Raw genomic sequence first — 23,191 nt, forward strand, 5'->3', positions numbered from 1 at the left:
GGTAGCAGGACAGCTCTCCAAGTTCCAATCTCAGTCAAAGAAAATCCACCCAGCCAACATGTGGCCCTGACTCACCTCTCGGGAAAGCACGAATATGATACCGTCCCCTTTCCCGTTACTCCAAAGATGGCGGAACGCCTTCGCACAATAGAGACACATGTCCCATACTGCTGTGAGCTTTTTCTGCCTTAACGTCAGGCTTCATCCAGCCATACTATATTTCACATTGATGAGCTTTAATGAACATAACATTAGTAAATGGGATTGACGTTTGCTTGCAAATCACAGCTATTGTAAAAAGTCTCTCATGGTATACATTTAAAGAGAAGTATTGATCTTGATGATCGGCTGATGCCTTGATGATCGGACATGTGCGACAGCTTCATTAGCATCATTATTTTATTACACCTCAATGAGAAGATGATGCTGTCCAAAGTGTTAAAAACACATTGACAATGTGTAAATGTGTGTGTCAGATCAAAGCCGTACACACACACACAAAATGTTCAGGTTGTCTTCTCGGTAAATACACAAACGGCGGGAGGGTGTCACGCCAGTGACAGCCAATCAAATCAAAGGCGGCCCGGGGGGGGGCTCAACGCTAAAGCTAACTCGTTATCAGCCCAGACAATTACTGACATTAGTCACAACATGGCGCCTTTGTTCTCGCTTGGATTGTGAAGGCTGCACTTTCCACGGTGTCATGAGACGACAGCGCGCCGACGCCCGAAGCGCCTAATTTGACGCTTTCTTGTTTTTTTTTTTAAGTAAGTCGGAATGATGCGCGGAAGCAAAACAATATTCTCAAAATGGGGTGAAAAGGAGACATTTAGGTCATTCTAAAAGTGGAGGACACAGCTTCAGAGCAATTACTATTATTTCAAAGATGTTTGTGATAAAACCCCAAACTTTTACAATTAAAAGGAATATGTAACCAAAAACGTTATCGAAAAAAGAAATTCAAATTTGATCTCTAAGTTGGTCATGAAGATGTAACATGAGAAAAATAATTCTATTTGAATAATTAAAAAAAAAAATCCACAGTCAATTATCAACTGATCAAAAAGTTTATTGAGGAGACACAAGTTCATAGCACAACAAAATACTTTAACTTTTTTTTTTTTTTTTTACTTTTTTTAACTCTTGCAATTTAGGGCAACACGGGGGACTAGTGGTTAGAACGTTTGCCTCCCAGTGGACAGTTCTGGGCTTCCCGTGTGGAGTTTACATGTTCTCCCTGTGCAAGTGTGAATAAGCAATACAGACACAGGTTTTGAATTACATAATGCAGAGTCGAATATTTTTCATCCGGTCGTTTTTTAGATTAACTTGTAACGTCATCGTTGCTGATTTGAGTCCTGTCGGCCTTCAGTCCGCCATTGTTTTCTATCGCGGGTCCTCCTCGTTCAAAACCGAGCCAAAGTGAATGCTCTTCATCAGTAGTAGACTCCTGCCAGATAAAAAATTTACTTCAAGTTGAGAGAAAAGAAACAAAAAACATCAGTATAGTTGGCTTTATAGGATGGAGGATTTTGGAGGCCACTTTGAATCACCGAGCATTCCTCTACTGACCCCGCCACCTTCTGGGCTCGCCGTCGTTGATATTCCGCCTCGTCAACCGTCCACACGGCGCCTTTGGAGTTCTCTACGCGGACAAAGCATCTGTGCAGGCTCAGGTTGTGGCGAACAGCGTTCTGTGACATGGAAAGAAAAAAAAAACAGTATAATATTGAGACGCACATCACATCATTGGTCCAGCAGTAAATTTTGCACGGTTACCTTCCAGGTTGCGGCGTTGCGCCGGAAAAAGGCATAGGTACTCGTGAACCAGGTGTAGATCTCGTTCAGCGTTAGCTGCCTGTCTGCTGATTCCATGATGGCCTGTAAGGGAGGAAGGAAATATTACGGCGGGGATGAGGGCAACCGGATGGTTCTAGTGAGTTTTATGACTAGTGAAGACTCCAAAAAAGACGATGACGGGCGAGACTCCACCTGTCTTATTAAGGTTGCGTATGTAAAAGGCGGTCTGACGTCGGCGTACTTGTAGAGATCGTGTTCTTTTTCTACGATCAGAGGGGAAATAGTTAGAAAAAGAAGTTGTTTGTAATTAGTTCAAGTTTTGTGGAGAATTATTTTTTACTTTTACAGGAATGTGATTTCTTATTTGGGGAAATATATTGGAAAATTATTGTGATTTTTTTTTAATATTTATATTTATCCATTTTTAACAATGCATCTTTGAAATGTATGACCTGTAGCAAAGACCGACGGGTGACGTCGGCGTCTCACGGCATCAGCACACGAAGTAGGAGAGTCGCCGACGGGGGCCGCAAAACCAGGAGGACTCGGCGAGGGGGGCTCGCCGGCAACAGAGCTGGACTGCAAGCGAACAAAAGCACGCGTGAGGAGGACGGCGTGACGGAGCGATTGGATCGGCCACCTTTAAGGTCATTATCACACTAATGAATCGCACACGAGGAAGTCCATTAGTCGCCGGGGGAACTGTTTGGGGTGGTTATTATTTGTTTATAGTCTAAGTGATCACAATAAGCAAGAAAGCAATTACTTGTTAGTAATAAGTCCCAGTTGACGTTTCCCGTCACAAGAAAAAGAGAGTCTTGTGTACTTAAAATCCCAAAAGCTTGATGCAAGCACAAAAATGCAAAACACTATATACGAGCTAATGCATATTTAAACACAAATGGTGCAGCAACACATGTACAGAGACAGAACAATACGGGAGTATATTCAAAAATTATAAAGTGGTTCAGAGGATGTATGCAAAGTTACAAGACTATAAAAACATGATTCAACAACAATGTTCTGTTATCCGCACAGACATCAGCAAGCTACCTGCGGACTAAGCAAGTCGGCTGAAGTGTCGCGTGGTGCAAAGTGGGAGTCCGCACAGGCCATCAGCTGAAGGTGAGCCGTCATCGCGCGCAGACGATCTTTTTCTTTGCGCAGCTGAAGGAAAGAAAAAAAAAAGACAAGTTTAAACTTTTAGTTGCAAACCCTTTGGCGTGACCAACAGGTAACATGTTCAGACTTTAAGGGGTGGATATTCGAAGATAAAAATGTGCTTATACTTGAGGCCCATTTGATCAATAGATCGTGGGGGTGTAACTAATGTTGTGGCCAGGCCCACCTGAATCTCCAGTTGATGAACCACTTGCGTCTGGACTCGACACTGTGCTGCGCTTTTGTCGTCCAGTGTGTGCTCGCAGCGCATGTGCCTAAAACAAACACACACACTTTAAATATTTTAAAAAGCCAGAATAGGTTTTAGCTCACCATTCTGGCTGGATGAACATGATTCTTCCACTTACTTGACAAATTGATTGTAGTTTTGGCAGCTGGACTCGCACCCGGGCCAGTTGCACAAACCGTGACCGTAGAGAACATTTGGAGCTGTGAAATCATCTTGACTCAAACTAGATGGAAGAACCACAACAGGTGGTGCAAAGATTAAAAAAAAAAAATCAGCGTTTTCTGTTTTGGCTCAAGAAGTGGTGTCATACCACTTGTGAGGAGAACGTGACAGGAGGTCGCACGTTTCACTTTTGCTGACTGTCGTCGTGTGATCAGCGCTTTTGAGATCGCACTTGATGCTGTTTTCTTCTTCTTCTTCTGCTGCTCCTTTTGTCATCTCCTTCCAAACCTGCTTCGATTCCTCTGTGCTTATATCCGCTAACAGCAGACAAAAAACATTTGCATTATTTTGCTTTATTATTTTTCGATATTGTATTATTAGTGCTTAATTAATAGAATATCAGAATGTGATTTCCCTCTGTTGTTTAAATCCATTTACACCGGGGATGAGCTTAGTAGGGGATCTTCTCTGCCTCTTCTTTTACTGTTATTTGCGCTCACTGCTGCCCCCACATGTTGTGGCTCAAATTGGTACTGCACCAAAGGACACACCCCAGATTGAAATTGTGACCCATCGCTCACCGGCAGAGGAGCGTCCTGACTGCTGTCGATGAAGCTGATCCTGGATGTGCAGGAGCTGCTGGAGCGCCAGTTGATGAGCAAGAAGCTGGTAGGCAGACAAAACACTTGACCCACATGTCACAACAACAACAAAAAGTTAGCTTCTCAGTCTTTACCTGTTTGCTTTTCTTTAGCGGCTGCTGCTGAAGCAACCGCACGTTGATCTGCTGCCGTTTATTGTAGATTTCTTTGAGATGATGCTGGGGAAGTAAAAGCAGTGGTGCCGAAGCAAACCTGTTGATTCTCTTTTGCTGTGAAATAGGAGCGTTGGGATACCTGGTGGAGGATGAGGGCCTGCTGCTTCTGCTGCATCAGAGCCTGCAGCTGCTCGGCGCTCAGAGTCATCATGGCGAGGAAGACCTTGATGGCGACGATCGCGAGATGAATGGGAAACACACACAGCAAAATCTAAGTGAGGTGTGCGCCGGGCTGAGAAGTTCATTAAGCAGCACAATGACATGCTTGTTGTGAGCCCTAATAGAAGTGGACGCCTGTTAATGAAGGTGAGCACACGCTGAATGATAACCAAACTCATTAACATGTCAAGAAATGACCGCTAAGGCTTTTCAGCATTGACATCTATTGCAATTGATTTGTTTTGTCTTGTCTCACAATTTTTAGCTCTTTAATAAATCTTTATAAAATGTCAACAATTGCATAAGCTTATAGCAAAGAAGTACAGTTTGACTTTCCATTGACATTCTCCGCATGCTTTTTTTCCCCCTTGTTAAATATCTGGACAATAATATCACTAATTATCTTAAATTACAATTATCGTACTATACAGAACCAACAATTATTAATAATTATCCTTGAGCACTAGCCACAATTCTACTTTTATTATAATATTGTTATCTTGGTAGTATAATTGCATGCCATTTTTAAATTACTGCCATAATATTGATTTAAAAATATATAAATTCGCCTTATTCTTTGTGTCAACCAAGTCACGGCAATCCGCAAAATTAGAATCGAGGCAATCATGTCTGGGGAATTTGTTTCTTGTTCATTCAAAAATAACTTTAATGGTATAGTATTTGATAATCCTTATTGTAGCTGTTCATAGTCATTGACGCCGGCCGTCATACTGAGAGATTTTTCTAATATTTTGACCCTCTTGCGTGTCCCCAAAATATTAGAAACACCTCAAAGTGACGCAATTTGAAAAAAAAAATGATGAATATCTTTTTTTTTTGTTTTGTTTTTTTTTAGATCGGCATTTGTTTTGTTTTTGTTTTCTTCATCTGAAGCATAAAATAAATATTTCCGGAATGTTATGCATAAGGTGTACTTACCGTTATGGAGTGGCAGCGAAGTGAAACCTGCAGTCAGTGTTGCCTCCAAGTGAGGATGAAGATGCGACAAAGACGCTACCTGAGTGGGAGGCGCCGCAAATTAGACGAGGGGGGTGTGGGAAAATCAGCAGGCGCTTTAGATCTATTTATGACTTGATTGTTACATTTCTCCTAAATAAATATATCAGAGAGTCACACGAGAGACGGTCGAGTATAAATACACAACAAACAAACAAGCAAGCCTCGTTTATATTTAAGTCTCGTTTTTGGGAGCGTGCGTCCTCATTTTGAACATCTGTCACGCTCGCTATCAAAGGCTGATTTAGTCAATTGCAATCGGAGGAGATTCAGCTGGACAAAAGTTAAACGGTGACGCTGATGTTTTTTTTTTATTGGCTTGTGTTGTTGAAAGCATTCCACTTTATTAAAATCAGCTTTATTTGCCAATTTTCTGCATGCCAAACAAGGAATTTGACTCCGGTTGATCTCTGTCTCTGTACAACTAGTTAATAGACTTGACATGGAACGCCTAAATATTAGCGTATCAAGTGTTAGCATGTTAGCCTTAGATACACCCTGGTTTGAAATAGTTGAAATGGAGTGTACGTATATTCCAAAAATCGAACAGGAAGCATTTTGTCTTTGGCCCGCGAGCAAAAATTTGACATTGCTGTGAGATGACAACAAACTCACCAAGAAGCATCATATATTTGAGAATTTTTGTTCCACTTCACCATTTCTGCTCTCAATTGTGTCTTTCTCTCTTTGAAACAAAAGTAAAGCCACACTTTCTTTTTTATGTCTTTATGATGTCATAAGGTCTTGTCAAACTTCATTGGTTCAAAAGAGGTTCTTGAAGAGCGAACCTTTGCTACATCACGGACGTGCTGCTTGTTCCTGCTGTGCGTGGAGGAAGACACACAGGTAGTATCTAAAAAGCAATAACCAGATGGAAAGCTGTCAAGGCAGCCATTGCGCTACGTGCGACAACTCGAAAGCTCTGACTCACGGCAGCGGCGGCGGGCAGGCGGGCGGGCTCGGGCTTGCGGGATGATATTTTCTGCGCCTGAGCTTTGACTACTGTACATAGTTGAACTCCCTTCCTGCCCTATTTTTAGCGCTGGCCCTCGCGACAATGTCACGCGTAACCCGACGCCGTGTATTAAGTCAGAGCTTGTTGAATGTCACTTGACAGAGGCCGAGGCGTCGCGATCACCTTCCGTTCGGCTCTCCCCAGCCCAGCGCCCCCATGGACCTTGAGGGACGAGCCAGACCGGCCCCGGCCTGTCGCCTCCTCTTGCCGGGCCCGGAGGCGGACGAGGACGACGGCGACGTGGTGATCAGCATCAGGCCCAAATCTTCCCCGCTGCCACGGAGAAGGAGCTCGCTCTCCGACGAGGACGACTCTGAGCTCGAGCAGCCGCCGCCTTGCGCCTCCAGGAGGGTGTCCTTTGCGGACGCCCTCGGTCTAAGTTTGGTGCAAGTGAAGGAGTTTGGTTTGTGGGACGTGCCCAATCCGCCGGGAATGGAGTTCCTGGATGGCGAGGGACTAGCTACGGAGGAGTACTGCATGTCTCCTCTGACTTTCCAATCCCCGTTGTCTCCCGAGGATCTGCTGGTTAGGGTCCAGGAACAGAAAGTCGAGCTGGAGTCCCTGGAGTTGATCCCGGGGACCACCACGCTGAAAGGCCTGATCTGCGTCCTCAACATGTCCTTCCACAAGGCCGTGTACGTGCGCACCACTTTGGACTGCTGGGCCAGCCACTTTGATCTCCTGACCGAGTACATCCCCACGTCAGGCCACGCTCACATGGACCGCTTCTCCTTCAAGCTGACCTTAGTGCCGCCCTTTGAAGAGCAGGGATCCCGAGTTGATTTTTGTCTGCGATACGAGACGCCCGTGGGTACCTTCTGGGCCAACAACGACAACAGGAACTACGTGCTGTTGTGCCAGCAAAGGAGCAAAGAGCAGAGGGAGAACCCCCAGAAGCAAAATGGGCAGAAGAAAAGCTGCCTGAAGACTGTTTTGAGGTATTTGTCCAGATACTGCACAATCTTTGTAGCAGCATTTCAACTCAAGTTTGTGTTTAAATTGTAGATGTGACAGTCAAGCCTCTGCGGATGAAACACTTAGCCAAGAAAACTCGTCAGCAGGTACAAACTTTTATTTTCTCATATCAATGCATCAATGAATGTATGAAAAAAAACTACAGAGACTTTTTACTCGACAGATGGGTCAACAAATGGAGAAAGGGTTGACAATGAGCAAGTCATCCTAATTCCCCATCAGTCAGAACTAGACAGGAACAATTCACAGGTATGCTGATGACTCTTGCCAAACACCAAATATTTCATTTATTTAGATTTTTTTTGCTTAATTTATTATTTATTCATTTATCTTCATTTTTTTGTTTTTAATTTATTTTGATTTTTTGATTTATTATTATTTTTTACATTTTATTTTATTTGACAAAGTTCCAGTCCTTAATTATGACTCAGCATCATGTGTTTCTATTTGTTCAACTTTAAAATAAAAACAAAATTAATGGAACTTGAGTTGCATAAAATTTAGTAATTACTGTTAGTGAAATAATCTCATCAATCAAAAGGCGTCGATATTTTGACCCGCTACTGCCACCTGCAGTCGGCAGAATTTGACATCAAACAGCTTTTTGTTTTGATTTGAATAGTTTGATATCCTGTATTAAGTTTAGAACATAATCTGAAAGATCTCATTTGTAATTTTCCATCTCGTTGGACAGGATGAGATCAGACATAACTGCGTCCGAAGAAAACGTCGAAAGGCGGCCCGCATGGCTCTGGTGAGGGACTACTTTTGCGAAAGAGACGGCGGCGTACTCGATGCGTCCAGTCCGAAAGACGACAACGAAATCCCAGCGAGGGAATCTTGGTCTGAAGACAAAGTTGAAGGTTCTTGCGCCCTTCTGGAAATCACTTTGAGGGAAAGCCCAACCCGAGCACACGAGAAGCAGGCACACCATGAGCCGAAGACACCCGACGATGCCGCGTTGACATCTTTAATCCAAGGCGACGTTAGCCCGGACACGTCAACCGACGAGACTCCGCCCGCTCAACATTGCGACACTTTTGTCTCCGGGGCTGAAGAAACAAACGAGAGCTGCTCAAATCAAAGCAACGGCTTCGCTTTTGGAAGTCACATGTTCGACGACAATGGGACGTGTCCGGAAACGATTGCGGGAGAAGACGATACCAGCCGTGACGTCGAAGACGTAAATCACCGGGTTAGTTTGATGCTTGAGAAGCTGTCAGAAGCGGAAGATTCTGTGATGGGATCAAGAGATCATCAACATCTGACAAAAAACTCGATTGAAGGTTGCTTCGATGCCAACCTGAATGTTCCTCTTGTGGAAAACGGCACATTGAGTGACGCAGAGGATTGTAGTAAACAAAGAAGTTTCAACATAACCAAGACTCGCCAAGAGCCGTTTGTACCATCACGTCTGCCGTTGCACCAAAGCAAAAATGATGTCCCGCAGCTTCAGGAAAAGGTCACCGATGAGTTCATTGACACCGCTTTGAATGTTCCTGAAGACACTTGGAATCGGGCTGACGATGCTATCGAAGGTGAAACCAAGGACATCCAGAGCCGCTGTCAACCAGATGAGCGAGAGGAGCAAGTTGAAATTGCATCTCCAGAGTCAGAAGAACCTGAAGATGTCGAAAAAGATCACGTGAAGATGAATTTCGACATTGCTGAAGAACACTGTGTGGAGATCCAGGGTGGTAAAATAGAGATATGTTTGGATGAAGATGGAGCAGATGTGGAATTGGAGGAGCAAGATATAAAGCCAGGAGATGAAGAGCAGCAAATCCCGGGTGATGACATCAGGAGGTCACAATCGGGTCACTCGCTTGGTCCTACTCAACAGAATCCGGATAGCGCCCATCTCCTTGATGAAGAAATCGAGAGTGAGGACGCGCAATCCGAGAGCGACGGCGCATCGGCCGAATCGGACTCGGACGACGAGGTGGAGCTCTACATGCACTGCCTGCGAGCGGTCCGCACCAAAGACCCGAGCGCCGACGCGGCCTTCAACCTTAGCAAGAGGCCCTCTCTAAGCAAAACCAAAGCGCTCTCCTCGCCCATGCCGCCCATCAGCGAGGCCGCGGAGGAGGACCGTGTCGGCTGGTGTCCGGAAAGCCAAGCGGATAACGTCGTCCGGTCGCCGCCGACGGAACCCGCTGGCAAAAACGCGGCGAGGCGCGACAGCTGCTCCTCCTGCAGCTCCATCTCCAAAACGTTGCTGTACGTCGGCTTGTTAGCACTATTTGCGTTGACGGCTTATTATTACGATTTTCTGGCATGTTTTGGCCTCTACGTGGTTACGCTGGTGTGGCTCTTGTGTCAGGGAGAAAAACAGTCCATGAAAGACAACTCCATCGGCTAAATGGGAAGCAAACTTATTGTGGAAATTCCAACGTAACGTTCACATCCGTGTCATTTATGTCAAAAACACTCCTTGCTATATAGACGAAGGATTACACCTAAATAAAGGGTGCTTTTAGGACGGAATTAAAAAGGGTAACAAGCCTTACATGCGCTGTATGAGGAAATAAAATAGTTTAAGATGACTAAACCTTCTGCACACTTGCGCACGGCTGACTTTTACGTACACACAGGATGTAAATGAAAACTCAAAATGTGCTGTGCCTGAATGTTCAGATGTGTCACATTTTAAAATTACGTATTTTTTCTTCCATGTAGTTGTGTATACAAGGTGCAATGGTGAATCAATTAATTGTCAAATAATTTCTGATAATCATTAAGACCTTTTATTAAAAAGCTCATCTTCTTGACAGTATGTATGTATTCTGCAGTTTCAGAAGTCCTTCATGAAAGTAGAATCCAAATAAAACGTTTATTTTGGAAAACGATCAACTTTTTGGCCTTTTATCCTGACAGACTAAACCAATGAAATCGATAGCAATTTTAAATCATTCGAAGTGTCATTTTGAAATGTCCGCGAAAAGAGCAGGGCCGGATTTTGCCATGGACGGTGGCCAGCCGGCAGGGGGCAGCAGAGGCCAGAAAAGAAAAGGGAGGGAGGGGGCGACACACAACTGCTTCCAGATCATTTCATTCATCAAAATACTTATCTATCCACGTGGAATGAATTGTGTTGTGTAAAAAAACGTTTTTCTTGCCCCAAAGTTGAATGCTCGTGCATGCCTTTGAAAACAAGACGCGTGTGGTTTTGTGGTGAACAACAAATGATGCGCATCTGTGTGCGTGTGTGTGTTTTGTACTGAAGAAATGACAGGCGAGTAAAAAGTCCAGTCCCCTTCACTTCGATCACCAGTATGTACGTCCGTGTCAGTTGAGCAGGCGAGTGTAAAGAACACTTGGAGGAAATCACCTCTTGTTTTGCTTTGATTTCAGCGCTGAGCGGTGAAAAGGGAACAAACAGACTGACGCAAATCCAAGTCGACGAGCAAAGGTGTGAGCCCTTTGAATTGCTTTCACAACTTGGGTTTGGCAGGCCATGCATGTCATGTGGCCAACAACTCACTCACTCACTCACTCACTCACTCACTCACTCACTCACTCATCCCTGTCCTCAGCCAAAGCGATTGAAAGTGGATGGATTTGGCCAACAGCATGCGCGGGTGGAGCTGGGCCCCGTTACCAGAGCAATGCACATTGCACTGAAGCACTCACACGATCAGCCGCACGCATGAATCCGATCCCATGTGATAGTTGAAGCGTTCCCCCCCAAAATGGTGAAATTGGCTCAGTGGGTTGTAGCCCAATGTTACGCTGCCAAGGTCAACCACCTAACATTTGTATTACCTCCCATGGCAGTGTCGGTCCAAACAAGTAGCTAGCTTGCGAATGAATGGATGAATGAATGCATGAAATGTCATGAAAGTGGCTAATTGCTGTGCGTCAACTGTATGTTGCATCACACGAGTGCTGTTATTTTTAGAAGCAACATACAGTACAGATTTAATCCTGCTTTGGGATTTTGACCTCTTTTTGAATTGGATGGATGGATAGATGATGGATGGATTTGATATGTGCCATCACAAGGGGAAATGTTTGCCTTGCTTTTAGTGTTAGACTTTATTTTTGTAGGGACAAGGGAATGCAACTGACTTTGATATTGCTGCATTTATATATCTTGCCATTTACCGCTGTGTTTGTCCTTTGTGGTGGTTTTGTTACTTTTGCGCGACATATCTTGTATTTGGAAGTCATTATGTCAAGAGAGAGAAATCTTGTCAATGAGCAGAAAGTTGTAAATAAATGAATGCAACAGCCTGAACTGGAGGATAGATATTCTGCGTTGTTGTTGTTGTTGGGGTTTTTTGGGTTGTTGTTTTATTTTTTTATGGCGTAGTTCAACTCTTTTTTTTGTGATCAGTTTGAACCAATTACGTAGTGAATCAAACCAATTCCACTGATAGATGGCCTGCATGTTCCTGAAGGTTGTTTGACGGACGGGACGGGACGGGACCGGAGCGGACGGTGTGTTGCAAAAAAGTCTCTCTCACTGGGATGATGACTTTCTCTTGTTCCTCCTGGCTGGACACATGAACATGCCGGACCCGTGACGTCAAACAGCTCCGAGATGACTTTGTTAACAGAGAGGCCAAATGTAAAGGCGCTCGTCGACTTTTCAAAGCGGGACGATCAACTATATGACGAGCGAGCGATCGACACGCACGCACGCACGCACGCACGCACGCAGACTTTGCAAAGTCGTCACCGCCTCACCCCGCTCGCCACAAAGCCGCCGCGCAGCGCATCCAATCCAGATAGGCCAAATGTGCACAAGGCTCGTCAACACTTCACAGCGTCCTTTGGGACAACAATGACGAGCGTGGGCAACCTTTGCTGCCACGTGCTCATATCCGTCGCTCGGCCGAGCAAAAGCGGCTCGTCTGCTCCTCAGCCGCATTCGCCGCCGCATTCGCCGCAGCGTTCGTAGCACCGCTGAAGTCAGGAAACACCACTCGATCACGACAAGATGGGACCATCTTCGTCCCGGCGTTGGCGGCTTCGGCTGCTGCTGCTGCTGCTGCTGCTGCAGCCCGTGGCCTCCACACAAGCTGTTCCTGAGTGCCAGGTCGAAACAGAGGGGGGAACGAAGGAGTGCACGTGCGAGATAGACACAGCGCTCACGTTGAAAATCTCCACCGCTGCAGACCCAGGTACTGACTTCAAATGGAAGGACCCGAAGGATAACGTTATTGCAGATGGTAACGGCTACGAGTTGCCCATAGACAAAAAATCGGTGAAGATCAAAAGTGTGAAAGACGCTGACGCCGGAACCTACAAGGTTGCGTACAAACTTAGCAACGTCGACAAAGAAGAAAAATTCACTGTTCAACCTTTGGTCGTGTGCGAAACCCCATCATGCAATGTCAACGTGGGCCAAAATGTCCGATTGAAGTCTGGAAAAACTTCTGCCACATGGACCTTTAATGACAATTCCAGCCTTCCACCGCGGGCCACCTCGAATGACGGCAATTTAGACATCATCAACGTGAACGCGGCAGATCACAACGGCGTCTACAAGGCGGGCCCATCTCCTGAGACGTCATTCACACTTACAGTTAAGTCTACGGAGACGGCTGACCCGACAGTGAGCCAGAGTGATGACCCGACTGCGACGAGCAAGCCCGGGGGAGGCCGCCGTGTTGAGGTCAAAGAAGGGAGCGGCAAAGCGATAACAGGCAAACGATTCACCCTGGATTGCGCCGTCACTGGGAGCAGTGCCAGCGCCGCCACCACCACCATCTACGAATGGCAGAAGGACGGCCAAGTGATGGTCGGCCAAAAGGGTGCCACTGTGGTCTTTGAGGCCCTCCAGAAGACGGATGAAGGCACATACGTGTGCAAGGTCGGCAATGACCGGTCGGACGGCTACTCCTTGACGGTGACCGCGTCTGGGGGCGCCGTGGCGGCGTCCTACTCACCGGCGCTGCTGATGACGCTGAGCCTGCTGCACGTGCTGCTTCGCCTCGTGTGTGACTAGATCCCGGGACGGCGCCCGCCAGCTCGTCCCCGGCCGGGAGACGCCAGCTCGGGGCCCGTCCGGAACCGCCGCCGCCGCCATCATCGTGTAAAAAGTTCAAACAAGCAAGCGACCCTTCTTTCTTTTTGTCCAGCATATGTCCACCTAGTAAGTAAAAACAAACAAGCAAGCGATCGTTCTTTCTGTTTGCGCTTGGCTTTAGAATCAATCAATAATCAATCAATCACTCGATGAACTCCTGAAAATGTGTGTTTATGCAACGCGCTTTCATGATTGAATGCAATGTTTTGAATTTGTCCAAAGAGGCCTTAGAAATGTACATACAGTTGATGGAATATGCTGAGTTCGTTGTCTGTCTCATTCGAGATCAAAGTCTTGCTCAATTAACCTGAATCATTTCATCGTTCTCTCATTTTGCTGTGCATGCTTACTGTAGTCCAATAAAAATACAAACGTTTTCACCAACCTACTCTGACTGATGATTCAAATGATACAAATTGTTTTTGCTTTGCATATACGATTTGGAACACAGCTTCTGGGTGGGTTTGTTTTTTGGTCACGCACACGCGCGCTGGGCTGTACAGTGCACGACCGGTACAAACCGACTGGACGCGTCAACGCCTTTATTCTGCTTCAAACAAGTTTACAGTTCAAAGAATGGCTGGCTCAACTAAATGTAACTAAAAGTCGTTAGAACGCATCTTATGTTACTTCGAAACAACGAAGAACTCAATGACGCGTATTCAATGAAAGCGTGCTTTTACGTTCACACTTGACTTTCCACAAAAGCGCAAAAACGCCATCGTTTGGCCTCAACGCTGCAAAAATGTTTTCCCGTGAGATTATCTTGCACGTTAGTCACACTAAAACGAAAAATATGATTTCAAAAATAAAATCCAAATGATAATGACTTCCGGTAATCGAGACGTTTATTTTGAAACGTCGAACCGGGCCTTTTTCTTTCTGTGAGTCGATCGATATGAAAGACTTGACTACCGCATGCCCCATGTGACGACGCTGTCTGGGCTCAATCGCTTATTGAGACTGACGGGATTTATTCGCGGTAACGCGGCTTTGACCTGTCGTCTTGCCAAATCGATGTTGTTTGACGGCAGTTGCGTTTAAAACGCTTGCATAGATGGAGTCCGAGTGGCGCTCCAACCGCCTAGAACCACCGACGCTGCACATTGACTCGGTAGGTATTTTGCATCGCTATTACGGTCATATGACGTTTTTGTTTGGACAACAGCTCGCTCCAACGCGGCCTTAATAACATTGTTCGTTGGGCATTCCAAACCGCGGAGAAGTGAACAATCCTGGCAGACAAGGTCAAACAGCATGCTACCATTAGCCAGCGAGGCTAATAGAACAGGAGACGAGGATTGACAGTTGACCAAAAAAAAAAAAAAATGCGACGATTTTGTCACCAACTAAAACATTCACTCGTGTGACATTCGTAACAATGTTAATGTTGTTATTAAAAGCACATTAGCGTTGTCTGCGCTACGACCGAAAGGGTTGAATCAGGCAGCTGGACTTTTCCTATTTGTTGGAGACGTTTCACCTTTAAGGTGGCTTCAAGTCCCTTTTTCTTTTCTTTTCTTTTCTTTTCTTTTCTTTTCTTTTAGGTGTGCCGCATTCTATTTATGCCGCTGGTGGGTGTGACCCCAGGGAGTCATTAGGGTGGTGTTGTTCTTTCGTCCTGGTCTTTAGGGCCACTTTTCACGTGTAAGTGACGTCAGGAGGACGTTGTGAGTGGGGAAAAAGGTCATGTATGTCAAATTGGTTTTCATCCCATCACTCTTACGGTTGCCCTCCGGAGTCATAATCGTTAAACAATGTAAACAAAAGTGCAACATCTTTTGTTTGTTTGAAGACGTAGAAGCTGAATTGAGTTATTGTGATATTAAAGACCTAAATTATGACATTTGCTATTGCTTTGGCTCCATGAGAACAATCAGAGGAAATGTGTTTATGTTGTTCTTATTTATGGTGTGGCGTGCCATGCCATGCCATGCCATGCCATTTGCTAGACAGAGCTGGGCTGTTCTATTTTTGTTTATGGGTGAGGTGAGTAGTTGGAGTGCCAGGTAGTTTCACTTGTTTTCTAATTAATTGAATGACTCGTTTTGAAGAATTGTGGCAAGCCGTCACTGTGCACAGCACTGGATCCGGACTCTTGGTGACCTCGAAGCGTTTCCTCAAACCTTAGAGGTCACTTTAGGGGTGGTTGTTTCTAGATTGACACAAGAAATCTTTCACACCTCTTTCAGACCCCCGAAGACATTTGGATTAAAAATGAAACATTTTCAACAAAGTCCCGAGTCAACCTTTGCGGCTGCGTGTTTTCGTCAAGTCAGATGCGGTGGTCAGAGGGGTTTCCGGAACAAGCTCAAGCAAATATTTTGGATGAAATAATTGACGCAGCCAAAGTCTGTTTACAATAAACAAGCTGAACATTGATCTTGTGCCAATGCCAGCCATCTCTCGGAAAAGCAATCGCCTGGCCCGCCGCGCTAGGAGGCGGTTCCTTATCTCCTCCCTCCTCGCCTCCCAGTCGACTAACACTCATTTCTTCCACATCAGCATGCATCGCGGTCGCTTGGGTGCCGCTGACGCCAGTGACGCCTCACCTTGGAAGTCAAAGGAAAAGCGGTTGAACCCGCACGGCAGATCTTTTTGAGGTGCGGCGCGGCCATGAAGCTGGAGGCGAGGAGGAGCTGCGTGGCCACGGCGCACCCGCCGCCGCCGCCGCTCAACAATGGCACGGGGGAGCCCGGCTGCCCCGATCAGAGCTCGGCGCTTAAAGCCAAATTCACCAAGCAGAGCTCCAGGGAGAGCCTCCAACGGAAAAACGCGGAGTGCGAAGTGTATGACGACGGGACCAACACGTTTTTCTGGTGAGTGTTCTCTGCTCGTGACAACCTTCATTGAGCTGTGCGCCTATTTTTTCCTCAATTTCACACCACCCGATTTAGCAGAAAGACCATTATTAGCTCTGGAGTTTTTTTTTTTTTTTTCCTCCCCCATTCACTTCTTTTATAGCTCAGCACACAACATTGCCATGGCAACCATCGACTTACTTGCAAACAGAATCCATCCACGCTACTAGATTGGTCATCTCTTATCTAAATCTGTTAGCGTCGTTCTCCCCTACTGGTCAGACCGGGGCATTGCAGGCCGGTTGTCGCAAAAGCGCAACCGGGGGCTTTTTCTCTTGAAGTTGATATCTGTCAGTTTCATCTTAAGACATTGCATACAGCGTAAAGTGGGATAGTAGCTTGTGCTTGTAGCTGTTGGTGCAGAAGTGGCCAGTCTGGAAAATTGACATTCTGTCGAGCTTACGTTGTGCAATAGCAGCCTGCTTGCTTCCTTGGCGCTGCTTTTTCAGCAAGGGAAAATAAACTTCAATTCTCCTCTAGGAACATAAATAAGCGTCACACGGCATACCAGAAAGACAGCACGGTTGCGTCATACTAAAACAAGAAACGCGGCATTGATTTCGCCTGTCATCATTTGCGGTATTTTTCCCTTTTTTTTGTTTTTTTTTGGGGCAACCTAGTTGTTTTTTTTATTTTATTTTTCCGTTAAGAAGTGGTACTTGTGGCTAAATTCTAATGTTACAAAGCATGGAGTGAACCAATCCTACTCCTTGACTGCACTGGTGCATAGAGACTCTTCACGCTTTGCTTTTTAGCCATCTATCGTTCATTATAGTTGGAAATATCATTTCTACTGTACTGAGAATACTGCCCCCCTGAGTATCTCCGGTGCAAACGTCCTCGACAGACGAGAGTTCTTAATTTGCTGCCGTGAGTCAGCGTGTCCACCATGTCATTGTGGATAAGTGCGGCTTCTTTTTTGACAGGCGGGCCCACACCGTCACCGTTCTGTTCATCCTGACCTGCGCTCTGGTGTACGTCACGCTGCTGGAGGAGACGCCGCAGGACACAGCCTACAATACCAAGAGGTTCTTGACTCACACGCCAAGTCGGCCAGAAACACAAGAACATGATTTTCCGCACGCACATCAAAACTGGAATTGAGAACATCCAACCATCACATTAAAAACAAGAACCTCTCAATTGATCAGAATGGCATTCTGTTGTTGTTGTCTCCTTTAGGGGGATTGTGGCCAGCATCCTCGTGTTCCTCTGTTTTGGGGTCACACAAGCAAAAGATGGACCCTTTACTCGTCCGCATCCAGGTAACAAAAGTTCACAACTGATGTGGGAAAGGGGGAGGAAGCCATTTTGAGTCATTAACCTGGCAATCTTTGGAGCCGTAATTTGACCACATTTGCTTTGGGCCCCACACCTGCAGTTGTTTTCACTTTCCACACTTCAATTTTATCACAGTATGCCAATTTGGCCACTCGTTTTTCTCGGACCCATTAAACCTGTCGTGTTGATGGTTGGTTGAGCTGGTTAGTGAGCATGAAATCAAACCGGTGCGGCTCGGCTCGGCACGTTGGACGTGACCGTTTAAAGCAGACCACTGTCAATTCAGATTATTGTTATTCTACAATTTCAACAAAATCTATACTCGATTTCATTGGCCCATAATGAAGAGCAAGAGGAGAAGGCAGAGAAGGAAGTTTTTTGTGTTAGCCATTGTTGACATCCACTCGGCCCGTATGGTGTCCACAAGGTTCAATTTTCAGGCCCCTGTTTTGTTTTGTTTCTTTTAACTGTCTTTGCATGAGAAATGTTCATTTTGCGTCGAGCGTTTTATACGCGGCGTCGGTTGTGTTCTATAAAACTTTGAACACCTGTGCGGTTTGTTTTCCAGACATCATCCAAACCACCGCCGTTAGTCACTTCTTCTTTTTGGCAGAACGCGCTGGCCGAAAGGCACGTTTCACAACGCGTCCGTCAGTTTCAACGGGTGTCGGCATGCGCGAGACACTCGAATGTAGCCAAACGCGTTTCCTTTCTAACGGCAACTTTCTTATCTCTGTGACTTCCTGAAGCTCCAGCGGGAAATGCAGATGGCTGGGTGTGCCCACAAAACACATTTTCAAGGCTTTACATTTCCTGCCCGCTTTTTTTTTAATTTTTTTTTTTATGGTCCAAAAGACATTGTCAAGTGGTTTTGGCTTGTTGTTCACCTCGTTACATGTCGCGGGGAAAAAATACCCGGCGGGATTTCAGGAGGCGCAAACCTGTATCTCTCGCTGGGTCAGTGTGATTAACATACTTGTTTGCATTTCCCACAACTTCTCTCGAGGTCCTACACAAGAACTGGTTCGACAGACGAAATGTATTCTCTCTTGCAATGTTTGTTGAAGAATTGTAGTTTGTTGCTTCCAAATCAGGTTTATCCAAATATTAGAAACGGCTGTGAGGACGCAGCAACGGAGTTTTTGTGTCTTTCCACAGCCTATTGGCGCTTCTGGCTCTGTGTGACTGTCGTCTATGAGCTCTTCCTCATCTTCATCCTCTTTCAGGTGAAATGAAAATCCTTTTCTTAGCGCTTGTATAAGGACCCGAGCTCTAATTCAGCTCAAATTCCAAATGTCATTTCCATCTAGACGGTGCACGACGGGCGACAGTTCATGAAGTACATCGACCCCAAACTGGGCGTGCCCCTTCCCGAACGAGATTACGGAGGGAATTGCCTCTTCTACGATCCGGGCAACTCCACGGACCCGTTCCACAATGTTTGGGTACAAATCTTTTGTTTGATTGCCCATTCCATCTTCTCCTCACATCATTATATTTGAACCGTTTTGTTTTTCCCGGCAGGACAAGATGGACGGCTTTGTTCCGGCTCACTTTCTGGGGTGGTACATCAAGGTAAGCTAACAGCTAACCCCTGCTCAGGCTGCGCTCCCGAATTAGTTTAACGTTGATTTTTTTTTTTTTTTTTTTTTTTTCCCCCCCTCAGACGCTGATGATTCGGGATTGGTGGATGTGCATGATCATTAGTGTCATGTTTGAGTTCCTGGAGTACAGCCTGGAGCACCAGCTGCCCAATTTCTCTGAATGCTGGTGGGACCATGTAGGTGCACCAGTTTTTGCTTGCATGTTTTTTTATTTATAGCGTGTCATATGTAATCAACTTTTTTTTTTTTCTCTCTCTCTCTCTCCAGTGGATCATGGACGTGCTCTTGTGCAACAGTCTTGGCATCTACTGTGGCATGAAGACGCTGGCCTGGCTATCCATGAAGCCTTACCAGTGGCAGGGCCTGTGGCATATTCCCACTTACAAGTAGAAATTTATTTTAGTAGTCTTCTTTTGTTTGAAAGACGGCAACTGGAGCAAGGTGGTGTTGTTTTTCCAGGGGCAAGATCAAGCGCATCGCCTTCCAATTCACACCGTACAGCTGGGTGAAGTTCGAGTGGAAGCCGGCGTCCAACCTTCGTCGCTGGCTCGCCGTGTTAGGCATCATATTCATGGTAAAATTGAAGAGCATCTTTTTTCTGGCCTTTGTGCTCTTTTCAAGATTTATTGTCTTCTGTTTAAGTTCCTGCTGGCCGAGCTGAACACCTTCTACCTGAAGTTTGTGTTGTGGATGCCTCCGGAACATTACCTGGTGCTGCTGCGACTGGTGTTTTTTGTGAACGTGGGGGGCGTGGCCATGAGGGAGATCTACGATTTCATGGACGACCCGTGAGTGCCAGCGACGAGAATCGCGGCGAGCTTTCCTCCACGCCCATCCGACAACCGCGCTTCTCTTCTTTATGGCCAACAGGAAGTTCTACAAGAAGCTGGGCCAGCAGGCGTGGCTGGTAGCGGCCATCACCGTCACAGAGTTCCTCATCGTGCTCAAGTACGACCCCAACACCATCATGCTGCCCATTCCCTTCTTCATCATGCAGTGCTGGTTGCTGGGCCTCCTCATCATCCTCGTCTGGACTCTGTGGCGCTTCTTCATTCGGTGAGAAGCGTCGTACGCTTGACAAGAAGTAGAAATAGCGGTTTTGATTGAAACGTAGATTAAGCAGATTTATCTTGTAAATTGCTGAATAGTTGAAAAATGTCTATCCTGACTGCAGTGACATCACCCTCCGCTACAAGGAGACGCGGCGGCGCAAGCAGGAGGAGCCTGCTGAGCGAGAGCGCCCCCTGGGCAACGGCGCCACCTCGGGCCGCAGCAAACTTAATGGCCTCTCTGACGCCGTGCGCCACAGGAAGTCCTGAGCGGGCGACTAAGACGGAACAAAGCACGACGCAAAGACACACACGGCCGCCGCGGCCATTTTTTTTTTTTTTTTTTGTTCCCCGTTTGGGATTCATACATGGAACTTTTTCTTTATTTATATGCAACGTTTTGGGACGAAGACGATGGAGTTAAAAGAGACTAATCGAGTGCTGCAAGGGCGCTGAAGCTGTGCCCGCACAGTCCAGCGCACGGCGTTTGCTCGGCATCTGAACGACATTTCCTGACATTTACCAAACATGTTGTAAAGCTCCTCGTTGCAGAGCGGCAAATTGTGCAAAAAGTAGTACAACACTGAAGAGTTGACAAGCGCTTTCAAAAGGTCAAATTAAGCCGTTATTTTTGCTTCAGCCTGAAACTTTACCTCAAATCCAAAATTCCCAAACTGCGTGAGTATTAAAGTAAACTTCACTTTGCTTCAAAGAATTGTGTGTCCCCAAATGTAAAATGAGAACGACAGTTGGCTAAGTTACGAGCAGCAGTGGAGAAAATGTATCATGACGTGTAAATTGACATGTGTAAATGTTACGTATCATCTTTATTGATATTCATAGATTCTAGATTCAGAAGATATGATGAAGCTAATTGAAATAAATCATCTTTATTAAAATATGAATACATCTGGCAGACATTTGGCCATTGCACCACTACGTCAGCTGCCACTAGTTCTCAGTTAACTCATTTTACATTTGGAGATCGAGTCTCATGACACACCACCAAAGAAACATCTCAAGGGTAGATGAACAACAAAACACAACTTGTGATGACATGAATCATGGTTTTCAAAACTGGAACTTTTTTTTTCTGCTTCTCGCAAATGATTACTCACCTTACTTTAATGTTGAGAATCACTGGTTGAACGTTCCACTCCAGCTTTCTCTCCAACGTCCTTCAGATGCATTTCACGTTCATCCTCCAAGTATCTGCTGAAACGTGTTAAGCTACTTATAGTGTGGTAGGTATCCTTTCGGGGCAATTTCCTGTCGTTGTCGAAGACTAGATTGTACAGTGTTAAATAGCCAATAGACAATCGCACTCTGCTCAGTGGTTGTGGAAGCTTGCTTTAAACATAAAAACGCTTTGGGCTTTTTTTTTTTTACATTTGAATATGTTGTGGTTAAGCTAAAGAGGACGTGATCATGATACTTTTGAGCACCTGGGAGCCTTTTGTAATGGTTGTGCTGAGGTTTTCCTTGTGGGCTTAGCACGTAGGCAGGGTTACCAATGTGTTTCGCAAGAGCTCACCTTGCTCACAAAAGGTGTCCTCTTACTTGAATCAACAATTCACGTCTGCTCACTTCACAGACCAAACGCTTGGAGAGCTTTTGTTGCTCAAGCCATAAAACACATTTAGACTTTTTCAAGTACCAAATATTTGCACCTTATTTAGCTTCATTACATTCCGTAGCTGTGAGTCTTATGTTGTTCTATTCCGTTGTTTACAGTTAGTCACCATCGAACTTGCAATAACAACCCTTTTTGCTATTTTTATTATTTTGAATGCTTTGTCAATTTGGATTTAAGTGAAGCCATGAACATTAAGTGTAAACAAAATAGTGATAGAAAATCCTGAATACTAATTTGAGGTGTCGAAAGACAAATTCTGTTTTTTGTCTACATTTGTACACTGGTCAAAGAACGTAACTAACCTGAGAGATGCTGGTGTTGTTTTCAATAAAATATACACAAGCTCAACGCTGGAGGATTCTTTCATTTGCTTCTGTGTCAATAAAAAGCTACTTTGAAACCCACATCCACAGTTTAATGTCTACCTTTCCTATTCCCAAAAAATTAACCGAGAGTCATCTAATACATTTGACGATGATATTTCCCTAATAAAGTGGCCTGTTATTAGGTACACTTGAAAATGGCGGTGTACCTAATGGAGTGTCCGTTTGATTCCCTCGTTAAGTGCAGGTGCGTGAAAACTTTTAGCTCCTTTTGACCGTGAAAGAAGCTAAAAGTTTTCACGCAACTGCGCTTAACGAGGGTCACTTGGAAAACATGTTGGAACGCGGCCCCGAGGACTAGAGCTTGGCACCTGTGACCTTTGACCATGATATTTCCCTAATAAAGTGGCCTGTTATTAGGTACACTTGAAAATGGCGGTGTACCTAATGGAGTGTCCGTTTGATTCCCTCGTTAAGTGCAGGTGCGTGAAAACTTTTAGCTCCTTTTGACCGTGAAAGAAGCTAAAAGTTTTCACGCACCTGCGCTTAACGAGGGTCACTTGGAAAACATGTTGGAACGCGGCCCCGAGGACTATAGCTTGGCACCTGTGACCTTTGACCATGATATTTCCCTAATAAAGTGGCCTGTTATTAGGTACACCTGAAAATGGCGGTGTACCTAATGGAGTGTCCGTTTGATTCCCTCGTTAAGGGCAGGTGCGTGAAAACTTTTAGCTCCTTTTGACCGTGAAAGAAGCTAAAAGTTTTCACGCACCTGCGCTTAACGAGGGTCACTTGGAAAACATGTTGGAACGCGGCCCCGAGGACTAGAGCTTGGCACCTGTGACCTTTGACCATGATATTTCCCTAATAAAGTGGCCTGTTATTAGGTACACTTGAAAATGGCGGTGTACCTAATGGAGTGTCAGTTTGATTCCCTCGTTAAGTGCAGGTGCGTGAAAACTTTTAGCTCCTTTTGACCGTAAAAGAAGCTAAAAGTTTTCACGCACCTGCGCTTAACGAGGGTCACTTGGAAAACATGTT

The 23,191-nt window shown here is 45.5% G+C and overlaps 3 protein-coding genes across 9 annotated transcripts; 2 read left to right on the plus strand and 1 right to left on the minus strand.

Annotated features, from left to right (window-relative positions):
• Positions 1–1,048: 1,048 nt before the first annotated feature.
• LOC125970378 (forkhead box protein P2-like) lies at positions 1,049–6,649 on the minus strand. 6 transcript variants are annotated; one of them, XM_068651076.1, is made up of 15 exons: positions 6,505–6,649; positions 5,982–6,188; positions 5,289–5,367; positions 4,270–4,353; positions 4,110–4,193; positions 3,955–4,039; positions 3,522–3,690; positions 3,330–3,434; positions 3,149–3,236; positions 2,854–2,967; positions 2,253–2,379; positions 1,993–2,063; positions 1,780–1,881; positions 1,554–1,694; positions 1,150–1,450 (listed from the first exon to the last, which is right to left on the minus strand). In XM_068651076.1, the coding sequence occupies exons 4-15, from the start codon at positions 4,339–4,341 to the stop codon at positions 1,325–1,327; spliced, it is 1,284 nt and encodes a 427-aa protein (XP_068507177.1). In that variant the 5' UTR covers positions 4,342–4,353; positions 5,289–5,367; positions 5,982–6,188; positions 6,505–6,649; the 3' UTR covers positions 1,150–1,324. The 6 variants fall into 6 exon arrangements, with proteins under 6 accessions (XP_049578554.1, XP_068507177.1, XP_068507178.1 ...); XM_068651077.1 differs by having other exon boundaries at positions 5,982–6,185; positions 6,505–6,645; XM_049722597.2 differs by lacking the exon at positions 6,505–6,649 and having other exon boundaries at positions 1,049–1,450; positions 3,555–3,690; positions 5,982–6,115.
• ppp1r3ab (protein phosphatase 1, regulatory subunit 3Ab) lies at positions 3,908–10,205 on the plus strand. 2 transcript variants are annotated; one of them, XM_049722570.2, is made up of 7 exons: positions 3,908–4,042; positions 4,256–4,496; positions 6,108–6,212; positions 6,484–7,319; positions 7,387–7,442; positions 7,520–7,605; positions 8,051–10,205. In XM_049722570.2, exons 2-7 carry the CDS (start codon positions 4,452–4,454, stop codon positions 9,716–9,718), a joined length of 2,796 nt encoding a protein of 931 aa, XP_049578527.1. In that variant the 5' UTR covers positions 3,908–4,042; positions 4,256–4,451; the 3' UTR covers positions 9,719–10,205. The 2 variants fall into 2 exon arrangements, with proteins under 2 accessions (XP_049578527.1, XP_049578528.1); XM_049722571.2 differs by having other exon boundaries at positions 6,526–7,319.
• Positions 10,206–14,274: 4,069 nt separating this feature from the next.
• ptdss2 (phosphatidylserine synthase 2) lies at positions 14,275–22,172 on the plus strand. Its single transcript, XM_049722593.2, has 13 exons — positions 14,275–14,507; positions 15,899–16,212; positions 17,181–17,282; positions 17,437–17,519; positions 18,694–18,761; positions 18,846–18,980; positions 19,060–19,110; positions 19,202–19,315; positions 19,407–19,525; positions 19,599–19,713; positions 19,782–19,927; positions 20,010–20,195; positions 20,314–22,172. The coding sequence occupies exons 2-13, from the start codon at positions 16,010–16,012 to the stop codon at positions 20,456–20,458; spliced, it is 1,467 nt and encodes a 488-aa protein (XP_049578550.1). The 5' UTR covers positions 14,275–14,507; positions 15,899–16,009; the 3' UTR covers positions 20,459–22,172.
• The last annotated feature ends 1,019 nt before the right edge of the window (positions 22,173–23,191 follow it).

The sequence above is a fragment of the Syngnathus scovelli genome, chromosome 6, assembly GCF_024217435.2.
Source record: "Syngnathus scovelli strain Florida chromosome 6, RoL_Ssco_1.2, whole genome shotgun sequence".
NCBI lineage: Eukaryota > Metazoa > Chordata > Actinopteri > Syngnathiformes > Syngnathidae > Syngnathus > Syngnathus scovelli.

Excerpts from the sequence above, each read along its gene's own strand:
- ptdss2 (XM_049722593.2), top strand. The coding sequence starts at position 16,010 with ATGAAGCTGGAGGCGAGGAGGAGCTGCGTGGCCACGGCGCACCCGCCG. Across the intron at positions 16,213-17,180 it reads GGGACCAACACGTTTTTCTG|GCGGGCCCACACCGTCACCG; the intron begins GTGAGTGTTCTC and ends CTTTTTTGACAG. Across the intron at positions 19,526-19,598 it reads TGGCATATTCCCACTTACAA|GGGCAAGATCAAGCGCATCG; the intron begins GTAGAAATTTAT and ends TTGTTTTTCCAG.
- ppp1r3ab (XM_049722570.2), top strand. The coding sequence starts at position 4,452 with ATGCTTGTTGTGAGCCCTAATAGAAGTGGACGCCTGTTAATGAAG. Across the intron at positions 4,497-6,107 it reads GTGGACGCCTGTTAATGAAG|GTCTTGTCAAACTTCATTGG; the intron begins GTGAGCACACGC and ends TGATGTCATAAG. Across the intron at positions 6,213-6,483 it reads GCGTGGAGGAAGACACACAG|AGGCCGAGGCGTCGCGATCA; the intron begins GTAGTATCTAAA and ends GTCACTTGACAG.
- LOC125970378 (XM_068651076.1), bottom strand. The coding sequence starts at position 4,341 with ATGATGACTCTGAGCGCCGAGCAGCTGCAGGCTCTGATGCAGCAGAAG. Across the intron at positions 3,237-3,329 it reads AACTACAATCAATTTGTCAA|GCACATGCGCTGCGAGCACA; the intron begins GTAAGTGGAAGA and ends TGTTTGTTTTAG. Across the intron at positions 2,380-2,853 it reads CCGACTTGCTTAGTCCGCAG|TCCAGCTCTGTTGCCGGCGA; the intron begins GTAGCTTGCTGA and ends GTTCGCTTGCAG.